Source organism: Lotus japonicus, chromosome 5 (genome assembly GCF_012489685.1).
Source record: "Lotus japonicus ecotype B-129 chromosome 5, LjGifu_v1.2".
NCBI classification, from domain to species: domain Eukaryota; kingdom Viridiplantae; phylum Streptophyta; class Magnoliopsida; order Fabales; family Fabaceae; genus Lotus; species Lotus japonicus.
The window spans coordinates 7458312-7478355 of NC_080045.1; the positions used below are offsets into that span (position 1 = coordinate 7458312).

Here is a 20044-nt window from a genome sequence, read left to right on the forward strand (position 1 = left end):
GGAATCTTGGTCAAGGTGCTAAGGCAAGTTTTCTCGATTTTTAGTTTTTTACACAGTATGATCTTGACAAGCATGGTTGGATCTTAGTTAGGTCTCTAATTTGTTTTATGTTTTATGACAATTTTTTTATTTGATTTGCGGGTTAAATTATCTGAATATATATGGATCATAGAAAATTTGATGCTTTATGTCTATGAAAAGTCACATGATTCATGGAGTGGCAAGGTGGCATGTTGATCGTTTTGACGTTTTTTTTTTCAATCGTCATGACGTATTCTGTGTGTTACTGATTTTTGCGTCTTAAAATTGAGTATTTTATGGCTAAGACCGGTGTAAATTACTCTACGTAAAAGTTTTTTTTTTAAAGATACTCTACGTAAAAGTTGAGTTAAATTATTTTAATTTAATGTGTATCAATGACATTTAAGATTAAAAAAAAAGCTAGAAATTCATATTTATTTATTTATCTTAAATATTATTGATTCACATAATATTATTGATTCACATAAGTATGTATCATGTTTGTTTGGTTGGCTTCCCAGGAGGCTCTTCCAACTAATGATTGCAGGCACAGGAGAGGAATGGCTTTAAGTGCGGAGTGTGTGATTTGTAATGCCAGTGTGGAGTCTTCTCTCCATTGTCTTCGAGATTGCACTCAGGCGAAGGGAATTTGGAATGCCATGGGTTTTGACACTCAGGGTGCCATGTTCGGGAGTGGTGACGTGAAAGGGTGGCTCCGGAAGTTGTTGAAGGAGGATAATCCCGCTGTCATGGCGACTTTGTGGTGGGTTTGGAGGGCTCGGAATGTTAGGTGTTTTGAAGGGACGGTAATTCCGTTGCAGGTCTTGGGGACTAACGTGGCTGCCATGGTTCACGACATTAAGCGTGCCTTTGATGCTCCTATGGATTCAACCGGGTCGTCGACGAGGTTGGTTCAATGGACAGTAGAATTGCCAAATTGTGTGGTTTTGAACGTGGACGGCAGCGTTCGTGGGACTCCACAGCGTGGTGGTTTTGGAGGTTGCCTTCGCTGTAGTGACGGTATGTGGATTGGGGGTTTCTACGGGTTTTTTAATGACAGCTGCATTCTTCAGTTAGAGCTTCTTGGGTTATTCCATGGTCTTTCTCTAGCTTGGAATGGGGGATATCGTCGAGTGGAGTGTCAATCGGACTCCCAACTTGCTGTGAAGCTTATCAACTCGGTGCCTCCTTCGGGTCATCTCTATGCATCATTGGTATGGGATATTAAAGATCTCTTGAGTAGAGATTGGGTTGTCAATTTTCGGCATACGCTGTGAGAGGGTAATGCTTGTGCGGATCTATTGGCTAAGCATGGGGCGGAGCAAGATCAGGATCTAGTTCTGTGTGAGCTCCCGTTGGCGGGTTTAGGTGCTCTTTTACAAGCTGATGCGTGGGGTGTCTCCTATGTGAGACCGTAGTTTTTTCTTTTCTTTTAGACAATGTACCAAAAAAAAAAGTATGTATAACACTACAAGAGAAAAGTTAATTACTGATGGCTAAAGTGGGAAAAGCCGTTGTTAATGTAGGCTTACCGATGAAAAATCATCAGTTAAAATGTTGTGGACATTAACTGCATCGATACATATTACTTAATAGTTTTAAAAGTCGTCAGTAATTTACTTATATTTATTTATTTGTGTGTGTTCTCAACCACCACAAGATAGCCATATTATCAATTAGGTAATTGTAAAATGATGAATATTATTTAGCAACTTACTAAATGCTAATAATTTCCACTATTTGAGTATGTGTTATATTAAAGGCTTAAATACGCTTTTAATCCATGAGATAGTAGAAGGAATCAAATTGGGTCTCTAGAATTTTTTTTTCTTAAAATGTAATTTTTGAAATATTTTTTCAATCAAATTAAGTCATTTTGCTCAATTTTAACCGATTAACGGTCCAGTGGTCAGCCGAGTTACTAGATGGTGTCCATGTAGATTATTTCGCATCAATTTTAGTCCCTGTAAAATTTTTAAATCATATTTTTAGTCTCTCTTCTTCTACCACTATCTTCTTAATTTCTTCTTCAATTCTCATCCAAATGATGAACTTCTTGTTTTTTAAGCTTCTTGCACTTGCATGCTTCATCTTCTTCCTTTTTCATCTCCATCCTCTTCTTCCCTAATTTTATTCTTTAAGAATATAACCAACAAAATTTAACTTGCAGATGAGAATTACATCCATGTATGTTTACACTAATTATATAAATTGTTGTAAAAAAAACTTTTCTTAATTTATTGTTTATGTACTGAGAAGGAAGAGGAACAAGAAGGGAATGAAGGAGATAGAGGAGTATGGGAAAAAATTCTGGATTAAAGGTTGTGGTCTGGAAAAATGCTGGGCAAGAATGAAGGAGGTTGGTGAAGAAGGTAGAGTAGTGTGGTGGTTTCAAATGAGAGACTGAAAATATGATTTAAAAATTTTTCAAGGACTAATATTGATAAAAAAAAATCAATGTGGACTATCTGCTGACTAGACTCGCCACTGGACCGTTGACCGGTAAAAATTGAGCAAAAAGACTTAATTTGATTAAAAATTCAGGGATTACATTTCAGAGAAATTTTTTCAATGAATCCAATTTGATTCCCTTTACAATCTCTAGACAAAAAACATATTTAAACAATTTATTAAATAAAAATAATGATTATTTCATGATTGTTCGGGATGCCAATATGATTTTGTCATTACATATTTAATTTGACTTTTGTTAAAATTAGTTAAAATATTTAAAATGCATTATTATTTGACATAATATTGTTTATTATTTATTGGGCCAAAATGATATTGTTACATTTCTTTCTTTATTGTTTACAATATTATTGATGTGTTTTTCCTTTGTTAGAGTAGAGTTGAATTGAATGTATACCCTTTTAAATAAGTAATTGAATCGTTCAAAAAAAGTAATGAAGGTTAAAATAAACTATATGAACTAATAACTTGATAATTTTTATTTTAATTGTATGTGTTCAGCAGTATATAAGTAAATGATTCACACATCAATCTTTTAAGTTTTTGTGTAAAAATATAGTGTTTAATTTTCCTAATTTCAATTTTTTCTGGACTCAGTGCTGCTTTGGGTTCCCTGATTTGATTTCCTTAACATAAATACCCTCCGGTCACTATTATAAATAAAAGTTAAATTTTTAAATTCATTCAATAAATGATATGTGTGATATATCATATATTGAATGAATCTAAAAAACTAACTTTTTCTTATAATGGTGACCGGAGGGTGTATTTGATTATGTTCTGCTCTTGCACGTGTGCCAAACAGTAACTGAGTCTAACACTTCCTTTTTGGTCGTAAGCTACTAGCCTATTATTTGAACAAGTTACCAATACCAACCAGATTTTCGGGGATCTATGGGAGGGGGAAAAAGGAAACAAATTAATCAAGTTTTCAATTCTCAAATAAGATTTTGACTATTTGCAAACCCGATTGATCTGGTAAAAAACAATGGCAAATACCAAATACACACACCTAACCCCCGATTCAATTCCAATAACACATGCCAACCATGTTTTACTTTAATTAAACTTTATAACAATTTGCATACTTTTTTATTTGTCAAATTTTTGCATAATTGTTAAATCAAATATGGATCTCTTTTCTACCCAAAAAAAATGTGGATCTCTTTCTTCCTCACCTACCACCTTTTAGCTGAATTTTATAAATTCCTTACCAACCGAGATTCTCTTGTAAGCTGTACCTCTTTGCTTGTCAAAATAATATTAAACTTGGTCTCGGTTGAAACATTAGATTATTATGTTATTGGTAGAACCAGACCAATAAAAAATATTAAAATTTGGGTTATTAATAAACAACCTAATAACTTGAGCAAATAACACTTTTTATTTAAAAAATGAAAAATAAAATTGATAATCAAACAACCCTAATTTCGTTGTTAATAAATCAAACATTATAATTTTTTTTTAACTAAGATATCAACTACTGGTAGCCATGTGACTAATCTCCACCCATAAAGGCAAACAAAGTAGTAGAGACTGACCAAATAGTTTTTTCATTAAAGCCCCAATCAATGTGGTTTTTTTTTGTTAAATTATTTTCACAATTTCGATCCGGGTGTGGTGAATGTCAAATGTCTCATCAAGAGTGACACTCCTAAGATTCAAACTCTCAGTCTAGGAGTTCAAATAACCACTTTTTACCTCTATGGGTGTTTTTTTTGTTAAACAATCAATACTAATACAAAATCAAACAAATACAAAACTTATGTTAATTATTTTGTTTATTTTTTTCTTTATTTTTTTTTTTTGCTTTGGAGTTTTTTTATGAGTAATGATATTTTACCATTAAACGTTCAAAAAAAAATGATATTGTACCATTAAACAACAGTGCACACATCTTTTTTATTTATTATATTTAGGAACCGTGCATTTATTTTGAGATATATTTTTTCTCTCTTTATCTCCGACTCACATTACATCATATATTACATATATCGTTTATATCTCATTCTTTTTTATCTCTATCACATGGTATATACACTTACCTTTATTGTTTTTTTATTACAGAAAAATTGAGGTCATTTTCTTAACTGACCCGGTCAATTTTTCAAACTAAAATATATTACCAAATTTTTTTTTTGGTTACAAAATATATTACCAAATGGTCCAAATCATTTATTAACTTTTACTATATATAACCAATTTACTTTTGTTACTTCAATTGGTTATTTGCCAATTCACTCATAAAACTGACCATTACTAGTGTAATGCAAACTTTTAACCTTACAGCCTTGGATTCCGTCCCTAGCAGATGCCAAAATAAACTAAATTACAGGTGCACTTGTGAATCTCATTAAATATTTGTCCCCAAAAAAACATAACAGTTCTATCTCATTAATAAAATGTAATAAGATTTTTTCCATTTATAATTTGCACTAAATGCAATAATTTTTACCGTCAAGATTCTCTGTACTTCTCCAAAAACCGGAGACTTTTTCCCCTTACAACCTACCTAGTACCCAATATTCCACATTGCATTTATCATTCAGTCAGGCACAGATCCACAAAATTGCCACAATTACCTCATATACCAAAAATTCAGTGTGTCCTACCAAATTTAAAGGGAGACTCTACCTGAATCAAAGCCTCACATTCCGATTGTGATAGTTCCTCTATCTATGCTTGTAACTTGAGTCAATTGTGATCATACACCATTTTTCACTACCCTAATCTATCTATTGAGCTTTGCTGCAAAATTCACAACCCCAAAAAATTACCCTTTTGTTTCTTTCTGCCACTTACCCCCAAAAAGATAAGCCTATTGTGAAAGAGAATCTGCCACCAAACTCATCAGAATCCTAAAATTTCCACACCCCAAAAAAAAATATGAAACTTTTTCTCCCCCAAAATATAAAACATGCTTAAATGCCTTCCATTGAAACTCAATCCTCAAACCTTTAACTCCTTCCATTCATTCTTTCCTTCCAAAGTTTGTGGTGTTTTTCCTAGTTAGGCAGTGTGATAACATTGAACCTGTCCTTTTCCTTCATAGGTGGGAGCTCAGTCACCAACCACTTTGCATTTCCATCAGATCTTGAATCTACACATTATCATCATTGATTCATTTCCAAAAAATCAAGTCTTTCATTTTCATAATTTCATTATCATTATTATCATAAATTATCATAAATTCAATTCAATACACCCTCATATTCACATTTTTATACTATATAATTCTCATACATTATCATCATTCACCACCCTCCACTCACTCACACACACTCCAATGGAATCATAACAAAAAACAGAGTATCTCATTTCTCATTTCTTCACATTACTATCTCCCCTGTTTTCTCAGTCTCTGTGACATTTCATCAAACATGGAGCGCGCACGGAGACTCGCCAACCGCGCCATTCTCAAGCGTTTGGTTTCCGAAGCGAAGCACAACCGAAAGCATGAACCGGTGTGGAACTCCGCCGCCGCCTCCACCACCACCGTGCCGTTTTACTCCGCTTCTTCCTCCCGGTACGTGTCCTCTGTTTCTCACTCTGTTCTCAGAAACAGAGGATCCAAATCAGCCACCAACATTCCACGCGCCGCCGCGGGTTTATCCCAGACCCGATCGATCTCCGTGGAGGCGCTTCAACCCAGCGACACGTTCCCGAGACGGCACAACTCCGCTACACCAGAAGAACAAGCCAAGATGTCACTGGCTTGTGGCTTCGACAACGTTGATTCCCTCGTAGACGCTACTGTACCGAAATCGATTCGGTTGAAGGAGATGAAGTTCAACAAGTTCGATGGAGGATTAACAGAAGGGCAAATGATCGAGCACATGAAGGAGTTAGCATCGAAGAACAAGGTTTTCAAGTCGTTCATTGGAATGGGGTACTACAACACCCATGTTCCTCCTGTGATCTTGAGGAACATCATGGAGAATCCAGCTTGGTACACACAGTACACTCCTTACCAGGCTGAGATTTCTCAGGGGAGGCTTGAATCGTTGTTGAATTATCAGACCATGATTACGGATCTCACTGGTTTGCCTATGTCCAATGCTTCATTGCTTGATGAAGGTACTGCTGCAGCTGAAGCAATGTCTATGTGCAACAACATTCAGAAGGGGAAGAAGAAGACATTCATCATTGCAAGTAACTGCCACCCACAAACCATTGATATTTGCAAGACCAGAGCTGATGGTTTTGAACTCAAGGTTGTGGTGGCTGATCTTAAGGACATTGATTACAAATCTGGTGATGTTTGTGGTGTTCTTGTTCAGTATCCTGGTACTGAGGGTGAGGTTTTGGATTATGGGGAGTTTATTAAGAAAGCTCATGCTCATGAGGTGAAGGTTGTTATGGCTTCTGATCTTTTGGCATTGACTGCGTTGAAGCCTCCCGGTGAGTTCGGGGCAGATATTGTCGTTGGCTCGGCTCAGAGGTTCGGGGTTCCAATGGGTTATGGTGGTCCTCATGCTGCTTTTCTGGCCACATCACAGGAGTACAAGAGGATGATGCCTGGGAGAATCATTGGTGTTAGTGTTGATTCTTCAGGAAAGAGTGCTTTGAGAATGGCAATGCAAACTAGGGAGCAGCATATCCGTAGGGACAAGGCTACCAGCAACATTTGCACTGCTCAGGTAACTAGTTAAGTTGGTTTGAATTTGATCAGTTTTTAGTTATAAGTAGTTCCTTCTTAATGGACAATAGCTATTTAGAATTTCAATTTCTAGCCATGGGTGTGTTTAGGAAAACAATTTAAATAAGCTTTTATTGCATAAGCGCTTTTTCATTAGCTAATTTTAGAATCTTATTGAAATAAACTCAAAGTAAGTTATATGAGAATAAGCTCAAATAAGTACCTAACTATGTCTATGTGTACCTGTTTCAAAGCATTTCTTTTTGTACATCCTGCTCAAGATAGATTATAACCTGTTATAGATAGATCATAACCTCTGTCCTTTGTATTACTGTGTTCCTGGAGCTTAGTTCTGATTTTGTATAAGTTGGTTGAGGATTTTATTTATTTATTTCTGAATTGGTTATGTTTAGGCACTGCTTGCAAACATGGCTGCCATGTATGCTGTATATCATGGACCTGAAGGCCTTAAAGCCATTAGCCAACGTGTTCATGGTCTTGCTGGGGCATTTGCTCTGGGGTTAAAGAAACTTGGAACTGTGGAAGTTCAGGATCTTCCCTTCTTTGACACTGTGAAGGTTAAGACTTCCAATGCACATGCAATTGCTGATGCTGCTCTCAAAAGTGAAATAAACTTGCGAGTTGTAGATGGAAACACTGTGAGTGTTGCTTTTTGTTGTTCCAATTCAGTTAATTATCTTTGCATGTCTTTGGATAATGGAGCTTGGCTGCTTTACAGATTACTGTTGCTTTTGATGAAACAATCACATTAGAGGATGTTGACAAGCTTTTCCAAGTGTTTGCTGGTGGCAAGCCTGTAAGTATAATTTTGTACATCATATATCCTTTTCACATGATTGTGTCATTTCTCATGACTCATCATTGTAAATTCATCTAATAGCATGTTTGGATCAGTTTATTTTTCCTCATAGTCAATTCTGGGACCCAGAAGCTACTCACACAAGCTTCTTCTCAAAATTGATTTGGACTTTAGAATCAATTGTGGAAGGATTTCCAAACATGCACTAAAAATTTTACATATACGCAGGTCTCCTTCACAGCTGCATCACTTGCGCCAGAAGTCCAGAGTCCAATTCCTTCTGGACTAGCTAGGGAGAGCCCTTTTCTGACACACCCTATCTTTAACACGTATACCCCTTTTCACAAAATTTGAATTCATGGGGTTAAATGTTGGCAGGTAATTTATTTATTTTTATTTCCACTTTAGGTACCAAACTGAGCATGAGTTGCTCAGATACATTCATAGGCTGCAATCGAAGGATCTATCACTATGCCACAGTATGATCCCACTGGGATCTTGTACAATGAAGCTGAATGCAACAACTGAAATGATGCCTGTGACATGGCCCAGCTTCACTGATATTCACCCTTTTGCACCAGTTGAACAGGCTCAAGGTTATCAGGTAGTTGGATGGTTAAATAATCCCACAACATAATGATGATACAAATTGATTCTTAAATACCCTTTTTAAAATAGGGGATAGAAGTTGTGTTTTCTGTTTCTAAACAAGCAAATCTGGTGTCAGGAAATGTTCAACAATTTGGGTGATCTGTTGTGTACCATCACTGGGTTTGACTCTTTCTCCTTGCAACCGAATGCTGGTGCTGCTGGAGAATATGCTGGACTGATGGTTATTCGCGCATATCATTTGGTATGGCACCTTGGTTCATTATGAATATGTTTGCTTCACTTTTGTGGACAATAGTTGTTATTATGGAAGGATGGTGTTTACTAATTTACAAGGCCTTTCATGGTTCTTCTGATTAGCTTTACTTTTTGTTTCAGCCAATAATAGATATCCTCAATTATGTCATTTTTTCTGGCAACATATCTAGATGAGATGAAATAGTTTATTCTTAAATTCTTGTGATGTTTCTTACATGTTTTTGCCATTGAAAACTGTAGTCAAGAGGAGATCACCACCGCAATGTTTGCATTATACCTGTCTCAGCACATGGTACCAATCCTGCTAGTGCTGCTATGTGTGGAATGAAAATTGTCACAATCGGAACCGATGCCAAAGGAAACATTAACATTGATGAGTTGAGGAAGGCTGCTGAAAAAAATAAGGACAACTTATCTGCACTTATGGTACAACTGGCTTCCTATACAATATCTCCTGTTATTGATGTTATACCTGTGAATTGAGAGTATAGTCAAACTTCGGCATTTTTTTATATTCACTTGATATTGATTTGAATTATAGGTGACATATCCTTCCACCCATGGTGTTTATGAAGAAGGTATTGATGAGATTTGCAAGATCATTCATGATAATGGAGGCCAAGTGTATATGGATGGTGCCAACATGAATGCACAGGTTTGCTTTCCTAATCCAATGCATATTTTAAGTTTATGTACTTTGTGTTAGACCAAGAATCTGAAAGGGTAGTTATTGGGGTAGATAGTAGTTCATCAGGATGATTTTGTGAAAGAAATATAGTTCAAGAAACTATTTGTGAAAAATGAAAATCTTCATCCGAATCGTGTTTTGAAACTTGACAGTATACTACGGATGCCTTTGTTGATACATCTCAGCAAATATAAAATTTCAAATGACAAGTATATACAGAGGAAAAAATACTTGTCATTTGAAATTTTATATCTGCAAATATTTATGTATATATGCACATGTATATGTATGTATGATTCATTAATATTTATGTATATATGCACATGCAAAATATCTTAGTTTAAATTGACCAACTGAGGTGAGAAATCTAAACTGAAAATACCAGAAAAAATATATTTTTCTCATCGAACGTTTCCAATTCAGTAAAGATTAGATAAATGAATAATTCGATTGTCTTCAAGAATTAAGTATCTAAATCGAAACAGAAAATTAAACAAAGGAAGCATAATTTGAGATTGAACTATTTTGCAGACGAATGATTCTGATTGCAGTTCTCACATCTCAGTTGAGTGGGACTTAGGCAGCGAGAGAAAGAGGGTGAGTGGCTGAGTGCGCGTGTGTGTGAGAGAGTGAGAGGAGTAAGTGATGGTAAGTCTTTAGTGCAAATAGGTGCAAAACTTGGTCTACTAGTATAATTTAAAATTTTCAGGGGTTCAAAAAATATATTATATAGGAGTGTAAGTGCAAAAAAAATTTGTTCAGGGGGTTCATTTGAACCCCCTCACTTCCAAGTAGATCCGCCCATGGGCACTTGGTTTACGTGTACAGGTGGGACTTACAAGCCCAGGTTGGATTGGAGCAGATGTTTGTCATCTCAATCTCCACAAGACATTTTGCATTCCTCATGGAGGAGGTGGCCCTGGCATGGGTCCTATTGGTGTAAAGCAACACTTGGCACCATTTTTACCTTCACACCCAGTGGTTAGTACTCTTCTTTTCTTGTTATGGATGACATCATGTATATTATGCATACATGTCATGAATCCTATTCATTAGAAACCACATTTATTTCACAGAAAAAAACATATTAGCGTTTATGCTGGCTGCCTTATTTCCAGATTGGATGACATTGATCCTCTATCTGTCGTATGATCAAATTGAGATCCGTGTAATGAAAGACATTTGTACAACTTTGTTTTGTTAGAAACATAATATAAAATCATTCGCCTGTGACCCAGTAGTTCAAGCTTTTGAAGTAGTTGGTTAATGACATAGTAGTCTAAAGTTCAATCTTATTCCCTTTATTATTCCAATAAAATGTTGAATTTCAGCACAAGGTATTTGAGTGGGTGTATAAGAAATGACATTGTCCACGTTCTGAGCTTAATGGGCTCTTGCGTGACGAAGCATATAAGAAATATAATACAAACCATTCACGTGTCTTCACCTAATAGCTTAAACTTTTAGAGAACTTGGTTCACGACACTCTTCAATTACATCTTTCTTGTATTTATATATCTATTTCCGTAATGAAGATACCCACTGGTGGAATTCCTGCCCCTGACAACTCTCAACCACTTGGTACCATCTCTGCTGCACCTTGGGGTTCAGCACTCATCTTGCCAATCTCTTACACTTACATTGCCATGATGGGTTCTCAAGGACTCACAGATGCATCAAAGATAGCCATTTTAAATGCAAACTACATGGCCAAACGATTGGAGGTTTGTGCTTAGTCATAAATTATGTTACATGAAAAGTGTATGTATCATTGTCTTTCTGCATATGAACCTTGATTTTACATATACTTTGACTTCTACAGAACTATTACCCTGTTCTTTTCCGTGGAGTCAATGGAACAGTTGCTCATGAATTCATTATTGACTTGAGAGGCTTTAAGGTGATCCATTTGATAGTTGCAGTTGTTTTTTTCAATTGATCACCGGTGTTCAAGCTTTCATTGAATGTAAGCTATTTCCATTGTAGAATACTGCTGGAATTGAGCCCGAAGATGTCGCGAAACGCCTCATGGATTACGGGTTCCATGGACCAACAATGTCATGGCCTGTGCCTGGCACACTCATGATTGAGCCCACTGAAAGTGAAAGCAAGGTATGGCCTTGCTGGGATTTTTTTTATCCTTATACCTTTTTTCTTGTTTTGTTGTTTCTCCTGTGTAATTTCTTCTTTAATTCAACTAAACATCATTGCAGGCTGAGTTAGACAGGTTTTGTGATGCTCTTATTTCCATAAGACAAGAAATTGCTGAGATTGAGAAAGGAAAGGCTGACATTAACAACAATGTACTCAAGGTAAAATAATTTCTCTCATTTATATGATATTTGATAAGAAGAAAAATACTTGATTTACCTCATGTTTGGAAACCCTTCTACAATTGAATCTGAAGTTACAATCAATTATGAGGAGAAGTTTCTATAAGTAGCTTCTAAGTTTTAAAATTGTTTCTGATGAAAGAGAAGTTGATCCAAACATGCTATTAGTTTGATTATTTAATAAAATAGACCATTGGCTTCATATTTTAAAAAAAATTCAGCACAAGCTCACAGTTCTTATCTCTAATTTTCTGCAGGGAGCTCCTCATCCACCATCATTGCTCATGGCAGATGCATGGACAAAACCATACTCCAGGGAGTGCGCAGCCTTCCCAGCTTCATGGCTCAGGGTTGCCAAGTTCTGGCCTACCACAGGTAATCATGTCCCTCATCTAACTTCTACATAAATACCTATTACTTATAAGAATTTTCTCCTTAATTAGGAACCAAATACTTATCATTTGAAAAGCTCCCATAAACTAGAAGCTAATCCAAACAGGGTCAGCCTAATTGGCCCATACCATTGAATGTTTAAACTTATGGTTATGCTTGTATGTTTGGAAACTCTTCTACAATTGATTCTAAAGCCAAAATCAATTATGGGGAAAAGCTTGTATTTGCCAGAATTGATTATGAAGAAAAATATGCGGATTCACGCTAGTTTTAATTCACGTTAACTCTAATACCCGCCTCCATTTTCGTCTCTATCAAACACAATCCTTTTTCTCTGCAATAACACAATTGACGTTAGAACAAATGTTTTCTGAGAATATTCCACCAGGGCACATTCTTATTTAACTATGGATTAAGCTGGTGCTTGATTGTTTGTAATCCTTATACTACACAAAGTTGTGGTCTGCATGATATTTTTGCTTGACTAATGCATGGACTAATATATGTACAATGTGGTTCCTTGTATCAGGACGTGTTGACAACGTGTATGGTGACCGCAACCTCATCTGCACCCTTCTCCCAGCATCACAGGCTGTTGAAGAACAAGCTGCTGCAACAGCTTAGTGTTCCAGTGACTACTATTTTCATTTCCAGTTGTACATAAACTATTCCTGTTCATACAGTATATTTGCTTCCTAATATGATAACGATGATAATCACTGCTCTTTAAGTTTCTTACTACCTCGACCCCTATCCCCTTTTCCAATCCATAAACAGAAATGAAAGTTCTTACCTCCAACTGAAGGGAAAAAAACCCAAAAAGAAAGTATTTATTACATTGCTCAGCTTATTCATCATTAGTTCCCTAATAAAAAAGAGTTCACTTGCCATAGCTTTGATCATAAAGATTTATGGGTTTTGTTTTACTTAACTTATGATTCTGTTTCTTCATTTATCCCTCAACACTACTATGCTAAATCTGAATGCATTTCTCCAGGAAAGGATCTGATTACTTGGTCTATTGTCCATGAACTAGTGACCTCAGTCACAACAACTTTTGGCCGTTGCGCCAAGGCTCATTTCTTATTATAACTAACTATAAATGCTTAAAAGTTTATATTTTATAATCTATAACAGTTCTCCTCAATTTAACTATCCCTAATGAATCTAATGCCAATAATGCTAGCAAAATGAGGCTTTTCCTCCCATTTTGTTTTACTCATTGTTCAACTTAAGTAGCACTGTAGCAGGTTTTGCAATGAAAAGAAATTACTCTCAACAGAACCCTGCATAACAACCCCCATACTTTATACCTTTATATCATACAATTACAAACACTATAATTTTCAACTAAAGAGATTGAGAAAGCTTCGTACAAAGAAAAACAAACAAAAAATTCAGAAGGACATTATTATAGGTAAGATTGACACGGAACTGAAACAAAAAAAAGTAAAACTGAATGGAAGCTAGAAAATTTGAAGTCAATTAAATGAATATCTGAATCAACAACCGAGAAGCATCAAACTTGACTGAAACTCTGAAAGTGCAATTCGTAAAACAATAGGTACAAACTCATTAAACAAACTACATATCACAATTTAACAAGATCTGAACATTACAACTTAACATTCTGCAACTCTACCCAATCTGAAAAATTAAGAAATCATTTTTCTTCAGAGTAGAAGTAGTCTGTCTTGCAGGCTCTTGAAGTGCTTCTTTCTGCCTTGGGATGAGTGGTATCATAACCTTGAAATGTTGTAGCACCAGCTCCACACGGTCTAAGAGTGTTAGAATAAGAAGTGAAACAAACTTTGCCTCTCAATCCATGCTCACATATTTCTGTTGCCCTTAGAAGATGTTTGCCACCACACAAATTATATCCATAAACCTTTTTCTCCGTGGCGAAAATCAAGCAATCACCATTCATGACGGCAAACCCTTCAACTCTTGGATCTTCCTCCTTCAACCCCATCGCTTTCACCCTTATTTTCAAAACCCTTCTCCATAAAGTTGACTTGTAGTCTTCCAAGATCCATACGGTAAAGATGCGCTTCCGGTGTCTCACTAAACAAATTGAACGATCTGAACTCTTCGCCTTCCCCCATTCAAAAATTCCCATGTTGCAACTATCATCATGAGAACCTCTTCTTGCATCTCTTGGGAGCCTCAGCATTGTTGATTCACCACTCTCATAATTGTACGCCATTATATATGGCCTAAAGAAAGGACTTGACTTGGTAAAATATTGAGAACTATCAGATATGAAGTGGAGAGTGTTATTCAGAGTCACAGGCATATCAAGTCTCATGTTCCTACTACCAATAAAGAAGCTTTTCTCCATGGCTTCCCACACACCTTTCTTTGGAGAATACACTTTCAAATCACGATGTGATGACCATTCAAGGGAGTTCTCTATCAAGGTTATTCTATAGTCATCCACATTAAGACTATCGTTCATGCACTGAAACACAACATTCACATCAGCATCAGGGGATTCATGAACACTAGCAGGAGTAGCAATTGGCAGCCATGTTTTTGTCACAACATTGCACAGAAAAAGGTCAACTTCACTCTCTCTCGGCGTGCTTCGGCACAAGGCTAATCCATTGCATGATGTGATGATTTTTGCTGACTTCGCCAACAAGCTGAGGAAATCTTGAGGCACCCCAGAAGTTAATAATTCCGCAACATTGAAAGAATGGCTTTCAATTCTTCCACTAAACCCCTGACCATTGTCTTGCTGTATAAAAAATCCAGTGTCATCTTGTAACAACATATTTTGTGCATTCTTCATGCAAAAATATGTTTCTTTGCTGAAATTCAAGGTCCACCCACAAGCACTCTTGAACTTGCACAATGATTTAGCTGGAAGCCATGAAAAGATTTGAAATAGCTCATCCTCACATAATGCCATGACTAACACCGTAGAACAAAACACACTCTAATCTTGATGAACTAGAGGCCGAGACACAGTGAGATGGAGCAAAATAGGTCTTATGATTTCAGATGTGTTAAATGAAGGCTATTTATTTCGGTCTTTAACTTGATCTCCAAGTTGGTTATCTTATTTAATTCATACCTTTTTTTTCGACATAATAATTCATATCTTTTGTTTAACTGGTCGACTTTATTTCATATCTAAGTGTATCTTTTGTTGTTTCAAAAAAAAAAAGTGTATCTTTTGTTTAAGATGTATAATCCCTGGATGCCTGGATTGTTTCTTTCATTGATTTTTGTTTCCTTTTTTGTTGATTTAGATAATTACATTTTAATATTTTATCACCAATATATCCTCTTTAGATCAAGAAATTTAAAATAAGAGATAAATGTTATATAATATTAAAAAGTTATTAGAATCAAATAAGATAACGAACTCCTCCATTGGATTATCTTTTGTGTTTATTTTTATTATGTAATCTTAAAACTTCGAATTCTAACATTGAATTAAAAAAAAAAATCAGTCTACAGATCATATCTCTTGTATCAATTTATTTTATCTCCTCGGCATAATATTTTTCCGTTAAATCTTCAAATCAAATTTAGAACGACTAAACATTTTTTTTTGACAACAAGAACGACTAAACATAAAACTAATCTAGTTTCAAAAAAAAAACATAAAACTAATCCAACTTAATTTAAAACCAAATCTTTCAAATATGGAAAGACCTAAATTTAAATACCTTATCCAAAAATCAAATCTCTTAAATAGGAAAAGCAATCACAATATCATTTATTTGTTTTGAAAACTAATCCAACTTAATCTAAAATCTTTTAAATATCTTGTCCAGAAATCAAACCTTTTTTTTTTTTTGAGTTGAAGAAATCAAATCTTTTAAATTGGAAAAGCAATCACAATTCGAGATACATATATAATTGATATATCTCAAAATTAATATTCAGATTTCAGAGGGTGCTTCATCTGATCTTATATATAATAACAAATTAGGATGGACTGGGTCTGAGTGGTAACAAATACTCACGAATTAAAACTTCAATGGCTTTCCTCTCTGTTCCCTATGCGATCCTCCCCTACCTCCAAGAAACAGATCACAATGACGTTGATCATGATGTTGAAGACAACATAACCCCAGCTCATCGTTCCATCTTCATTGTGCAGGAAAACATGCTATTCGAGTGGAAGAACATGTTCAAGGGCTATGAAGGTGCCTGGTGTGTTGGTTCTTCCCGTGGTTGGCTTATGATTTTAGACACAGAAGGGTGTCCTTTTCTACTAAACCCACCTTCCTCCACTTGCATTCGGTTGCCAACATTTTCTCATGCATTCATGCACCGTGCCGGAGTCACATACTCTTATTTTGTGCAACACTTGCTGGATTCCTTTGTGTCCAAAGCAGTGCTCATGCGTTCTCCATCTTCTTCACAATACACACTTGCCATACTGTTTAGCTACCCATGCAGACTTGCCTTTTGCACTAACTCTTCAACATGGGTTGAACCCAGCGGTGCTAAGAGCTTTTATTGCGACATTGTGTTCCGCGACAACATCCTCTATGCTCTTGCGGAAGATGGGTCTCTTGAAAAATGGGATTTTCATAAAGAAGTTCCAAGAAAGATCCTAGATTTTAAACTAACTATGGAGTGGGACGAGGAAGAAGAGAGAGAGTTCCCGAGAGACAAGTTTTCGTCAAAGATATATTTGGTGATGTCAGAGGGAGAGTTATTGTTGGTGAAAAGACTTGTCGGAGATTTTGTCAATGCGGACGGTGAAGTGGTATATGAAGGATATAAACCACGTGGTTATGATGGTGATGTAATTTGTCCTTACAGAACGAAACATTTTATGGTGTATAAGCTTGACTATATGAAGAACAAGTGGGTAAAGAAGAGTACTTTGCATGACCGAGTTCTTTTTCTTGGTGCCAATGAGTCGGCTTCGGTGTCTGCCAAAGAGTTTAAAAGATGTGAAGCGAATTCGATTTACTTCACGGACGATAGAAGTGAAGAGATGAATTTGGACTATTCATATGGTGGGATTGATTGGGGTGTTTTCAACCTTGAAGATAGATGTGTCAAACTCCTCACTCCATTTGCAAATAAGATGAATCCACCACCTGTTTGGGTGGTTCCAACTTCAGATGACTTTTAAGTCTAAGTTGATTATTTTGCATTGTATTATCACCTATGTCTTCTAATTTTCTAGATCTTGTTTTTAATCATTCTGTAGATATTCAATGTATGCAGGACTATCATCTAAATGTTTTTTTTTTGGGAATTATTCATGATGTTTATGATTGAAATTGTTTACTAAAATTTGAGTAGACAAAATAAAATTAGGATTTGTTTTTGTTGGGAGTAATTTCAACCTAATGCATTTCTATTCCTCTTAATAAATGGACAAAATAATAAGTAAAACTTACCTATGATGTTTTAAAAAATTGAAATCTTTGAATCACCACTTAATTTCTGATCAAAGACCAAAAATATGATTCTACCAACTGTTCGATGAAATGCCAAGCACTTATGCAACATTTAGTTGGTTGTTCTTTCCTTCACATTTATCTTAGTTGAAAAACTACCCTAAAACTACATGCTAACCAAAACTGGACTTGGATTAGATTATAGATTAGACTGGAATTCATTTTCAGGTGTCAATGAATCCACCTATATGCAGTCATTACTGTGACCCCAATGCCGAAGTGAATAGAGCAACTCAACACAGTGAAGCCTTATATTACATTGATGTATTACAATATATTATAGCTCCATATAATTCACATTTAGAGAAAATATGCTAGATAGTTAGGAATGTAAAAACATGTGAAGCTTTAAATATGATGCCACACCTTAGTGACTTCATGTCATTTGCTTGACAACTTGGATTCAAAGAAGATGATAAATTACTTCATTTTTTGTATTCAATTAGCAAGTACAATTCTCCAAACTCAAGAAGATGAACTTTAGGGGTTGGTTCTGTTATTGGTTCTGTAGACTTGGTTGTTGGTACAATCAGATAAGATATATATGTAACTGATGCTCAATCTCTTATTAGATGCTAAATATGCTAGGACTCTTATAAGTGAAATTCCAAATAAAAGTTCGTATAAGAAAGAGATAGATCTTAGGTTTGAATTTATCATTGCTTGAACATAGATTATAGAAGAAATGAACATAGTCTTTATGTTATTTGAAGTTTTGAACTAGCATATTTGTGCTGGATAGAAACTTAAATTTTTAAGCAGCTAGCCCCACATGGGTGATTTGTGCAATCTTAAATAGCCCCGTAGATTTACATAGACTTTCGGTTTATGTTTTCATTGTGCTTTTCTCACTCTCTATGTGTTAGTTTATATGCTCGTGTTTACCTTCTTAGGTTATGTGAGGGTGGAGAACTGCTGGATCAGATATTGGCCTAGTAAGTATTGGTTGATTTTGGACGTGATTGTTATTTTCCTTGGTCTAAATCTGGTCTCCTTGGTACCCTTGATTCATGTCATTACAAAAAAATGAAAAAAATTCAATTTCTCAGTCGCATGCTTTGCTTCAATTTCATTTTCAGATTTAAGTTTGTCCAAATTTTAGATGGCTTGTAATGGGAGCAGAAGCAGACAGATATAAATTGGGGTGCCAATTCCAAAACTTGGTGGCTTTTTATTTTAATGCTCTCACTTATTCCTTTTTCCTTTTCCTTGTGAAATCACTTGAAACTTGTACTGCAAAATTGGGCTACTTAAAGAAATAAATATATAACATGTTTTAAACTTGGGGTTTGCAGGATGTGGGAACCACCTGAATCTAATGGGATGCTTTCAAAAACGCTAGCATGAACAAGAACTGCGAGTAGTCTCAGGGAATCTGTTTCCTTGGCTACATTTTCTTTCTATTAAAGTTTTTTCCTCCTTCAATCAACAGTTAATAATTTTGCATAATATGTGTTAAATTCTTACCCTCTTTGCCCTGCTTATTTTATTATTTACTTTCATCTTTTCCTGTTATACATTGGTGGTTACTAATGATGCATGCTATTTTCTCTTTCAGGTAAACAGAATCATGGAACTCCCAGAAGATAGTAAGGCAGTAGCCAAGCACACAGATAGTCCCAATGTAAGGATGGGTTTTCAATACTTCATTTTCCCTGTCAAACTGGACTATGCAGAATTTGAGATTTTGAATATTTTATTTTCCCAAAAGCATCAGGCATTTGAATGAAGATGTGCTTCTTTTAGAGTTTATTGTAATTGGAGTTTGTGGTTCGCTAAGCACAATGATATGTCATGATATGAAGGAAATGAAAGGCTATTGAGGATTTTCCTTTTGTCCATGTATCCCTGTATCTTTCTTAAGTAGCTCCCTTTGTGTGGGTGTCAATTCACTTAAAACATGAGAAAGCTGCATTTTGCTCTCATGTTATGTGACTAAAATTAGATGAGATCTTTGGTTATATCATTATTTGAATTGGTACTCTTGGCTTTAATTTATCCTAAGGCTTAAATAAGTTTTTGGTTTCTAACCTTTACCAAATGCTTGGTTTTCGTCCTTCGCCGGAGCAAAGGTGGGTTTTAGTCCCTAACCTTTGTCAAAAGGTTTGGTTTTGGTCCCTCCGGAGATCTTGGTCAATGCCGGAGCTTCGGTGGCCCATGTGGCATGGCCACGTAGGATTAATCAGGCTAGGTGGCAAAGCCAGGTGGATTTTTTTTTAATATTTTTTCATTTAAATTATTAAAAAATAACTAATTAACATCATATATTATTTAAATAAAATCATTAAAAAGGGAAAATTCAACCCAATCTTCTTCATCGATCTGAAATGCTCTCCCTCACCCTCAACAACACCGAATCCACAAAATCACTGG

General features: G+C 35.6%; 3 protein-coding genes and 1 long non-coding RNA gene across 5 annotated transcripts; 3 read left to right on the top strand and 1 right to left on the bottom strand.

Moving 5' to 3' along the window:
* The first annotated feature begins 5546 nt into the window (after nt 1-5546).
* Nucleotides 5547-12971, top strand: LOC130718742 (glycine dehydrogenase (decarboxylating), mitochondrial). 2 transcript variants are annotated; one of them, XM_057569363.1, is made up of 15 exons: nt 5547-7133; nt 7546-7791; nt 7872-7949; nt 8181-8281; nt 8361-8556; nt 8680-8805; nt 9060-9245; nt 9361-9474; nt 10336-10488; nt 11043-11231; nt 11330-11407; nt 11494-11619; nt 11721-11819; nt 12098-12215; nt 12763-12971. In XM_057569363.1, exons 1-15 carry the CDS (start codon nt 5874-5876, stop codon nt 12855-12857), a joined length of 3165 nt encoding a protein of 1054 aa, XP_057425346.1. In that variant the 5' UTR covers nt 5547-5873; the 3' UTR covers nt 12858-12971. The 2 variants fall into 2 exon arrangements, with proteins under 2 accessions (XP_057425346.1, XP_057425347.1); XM_057569364.1 differs by lacking the exon at nt 10336-10488.
* Nucleotides 12972-13896: 925 nt separating this feature from the next.
* Nucleotides 13897-15147, bottom strand: LOC130719005 (uncharacterized). The gene has a single exon (XM_057569656.1). The coding sequence runs from the start codon at nt 15145-15147 to the stop codon at nt 13897-13899; it is 1251 nt and encodes a 416-aa protein (XP_057425639.1).
* Nucleotides 15148-16227: 1080 nt separating this feature from the next.
* Nucleotides 16228-17340, top strand: LOC130719006 (probable F-box protein At4g22060). The gene has a single exon (XM_057569658.1). It carries the CDS (start codon nt 16228-16230, stop codon nt 17338-17340), a length of 1113 nt encoding a protein of 370 aa, XP_057425641.1.
* A 315-nt stretch (nt 17341-17655) lies between these two features.
* LOC130716764 (uncharacterized) lies at nt 17656-19669 on the top strand. The gene is made up of 3 exons (XR_009012146.1): nt 17656-18815; nt 18967-19295; nt 19383-19669. It is a non-coding gene; the product is annotated as an uncharacterized LOC130716764 (long non-coding RNA).
* The last annotated feature ends 375 nt before the right edge of the window (nt 19670-20044 follow it).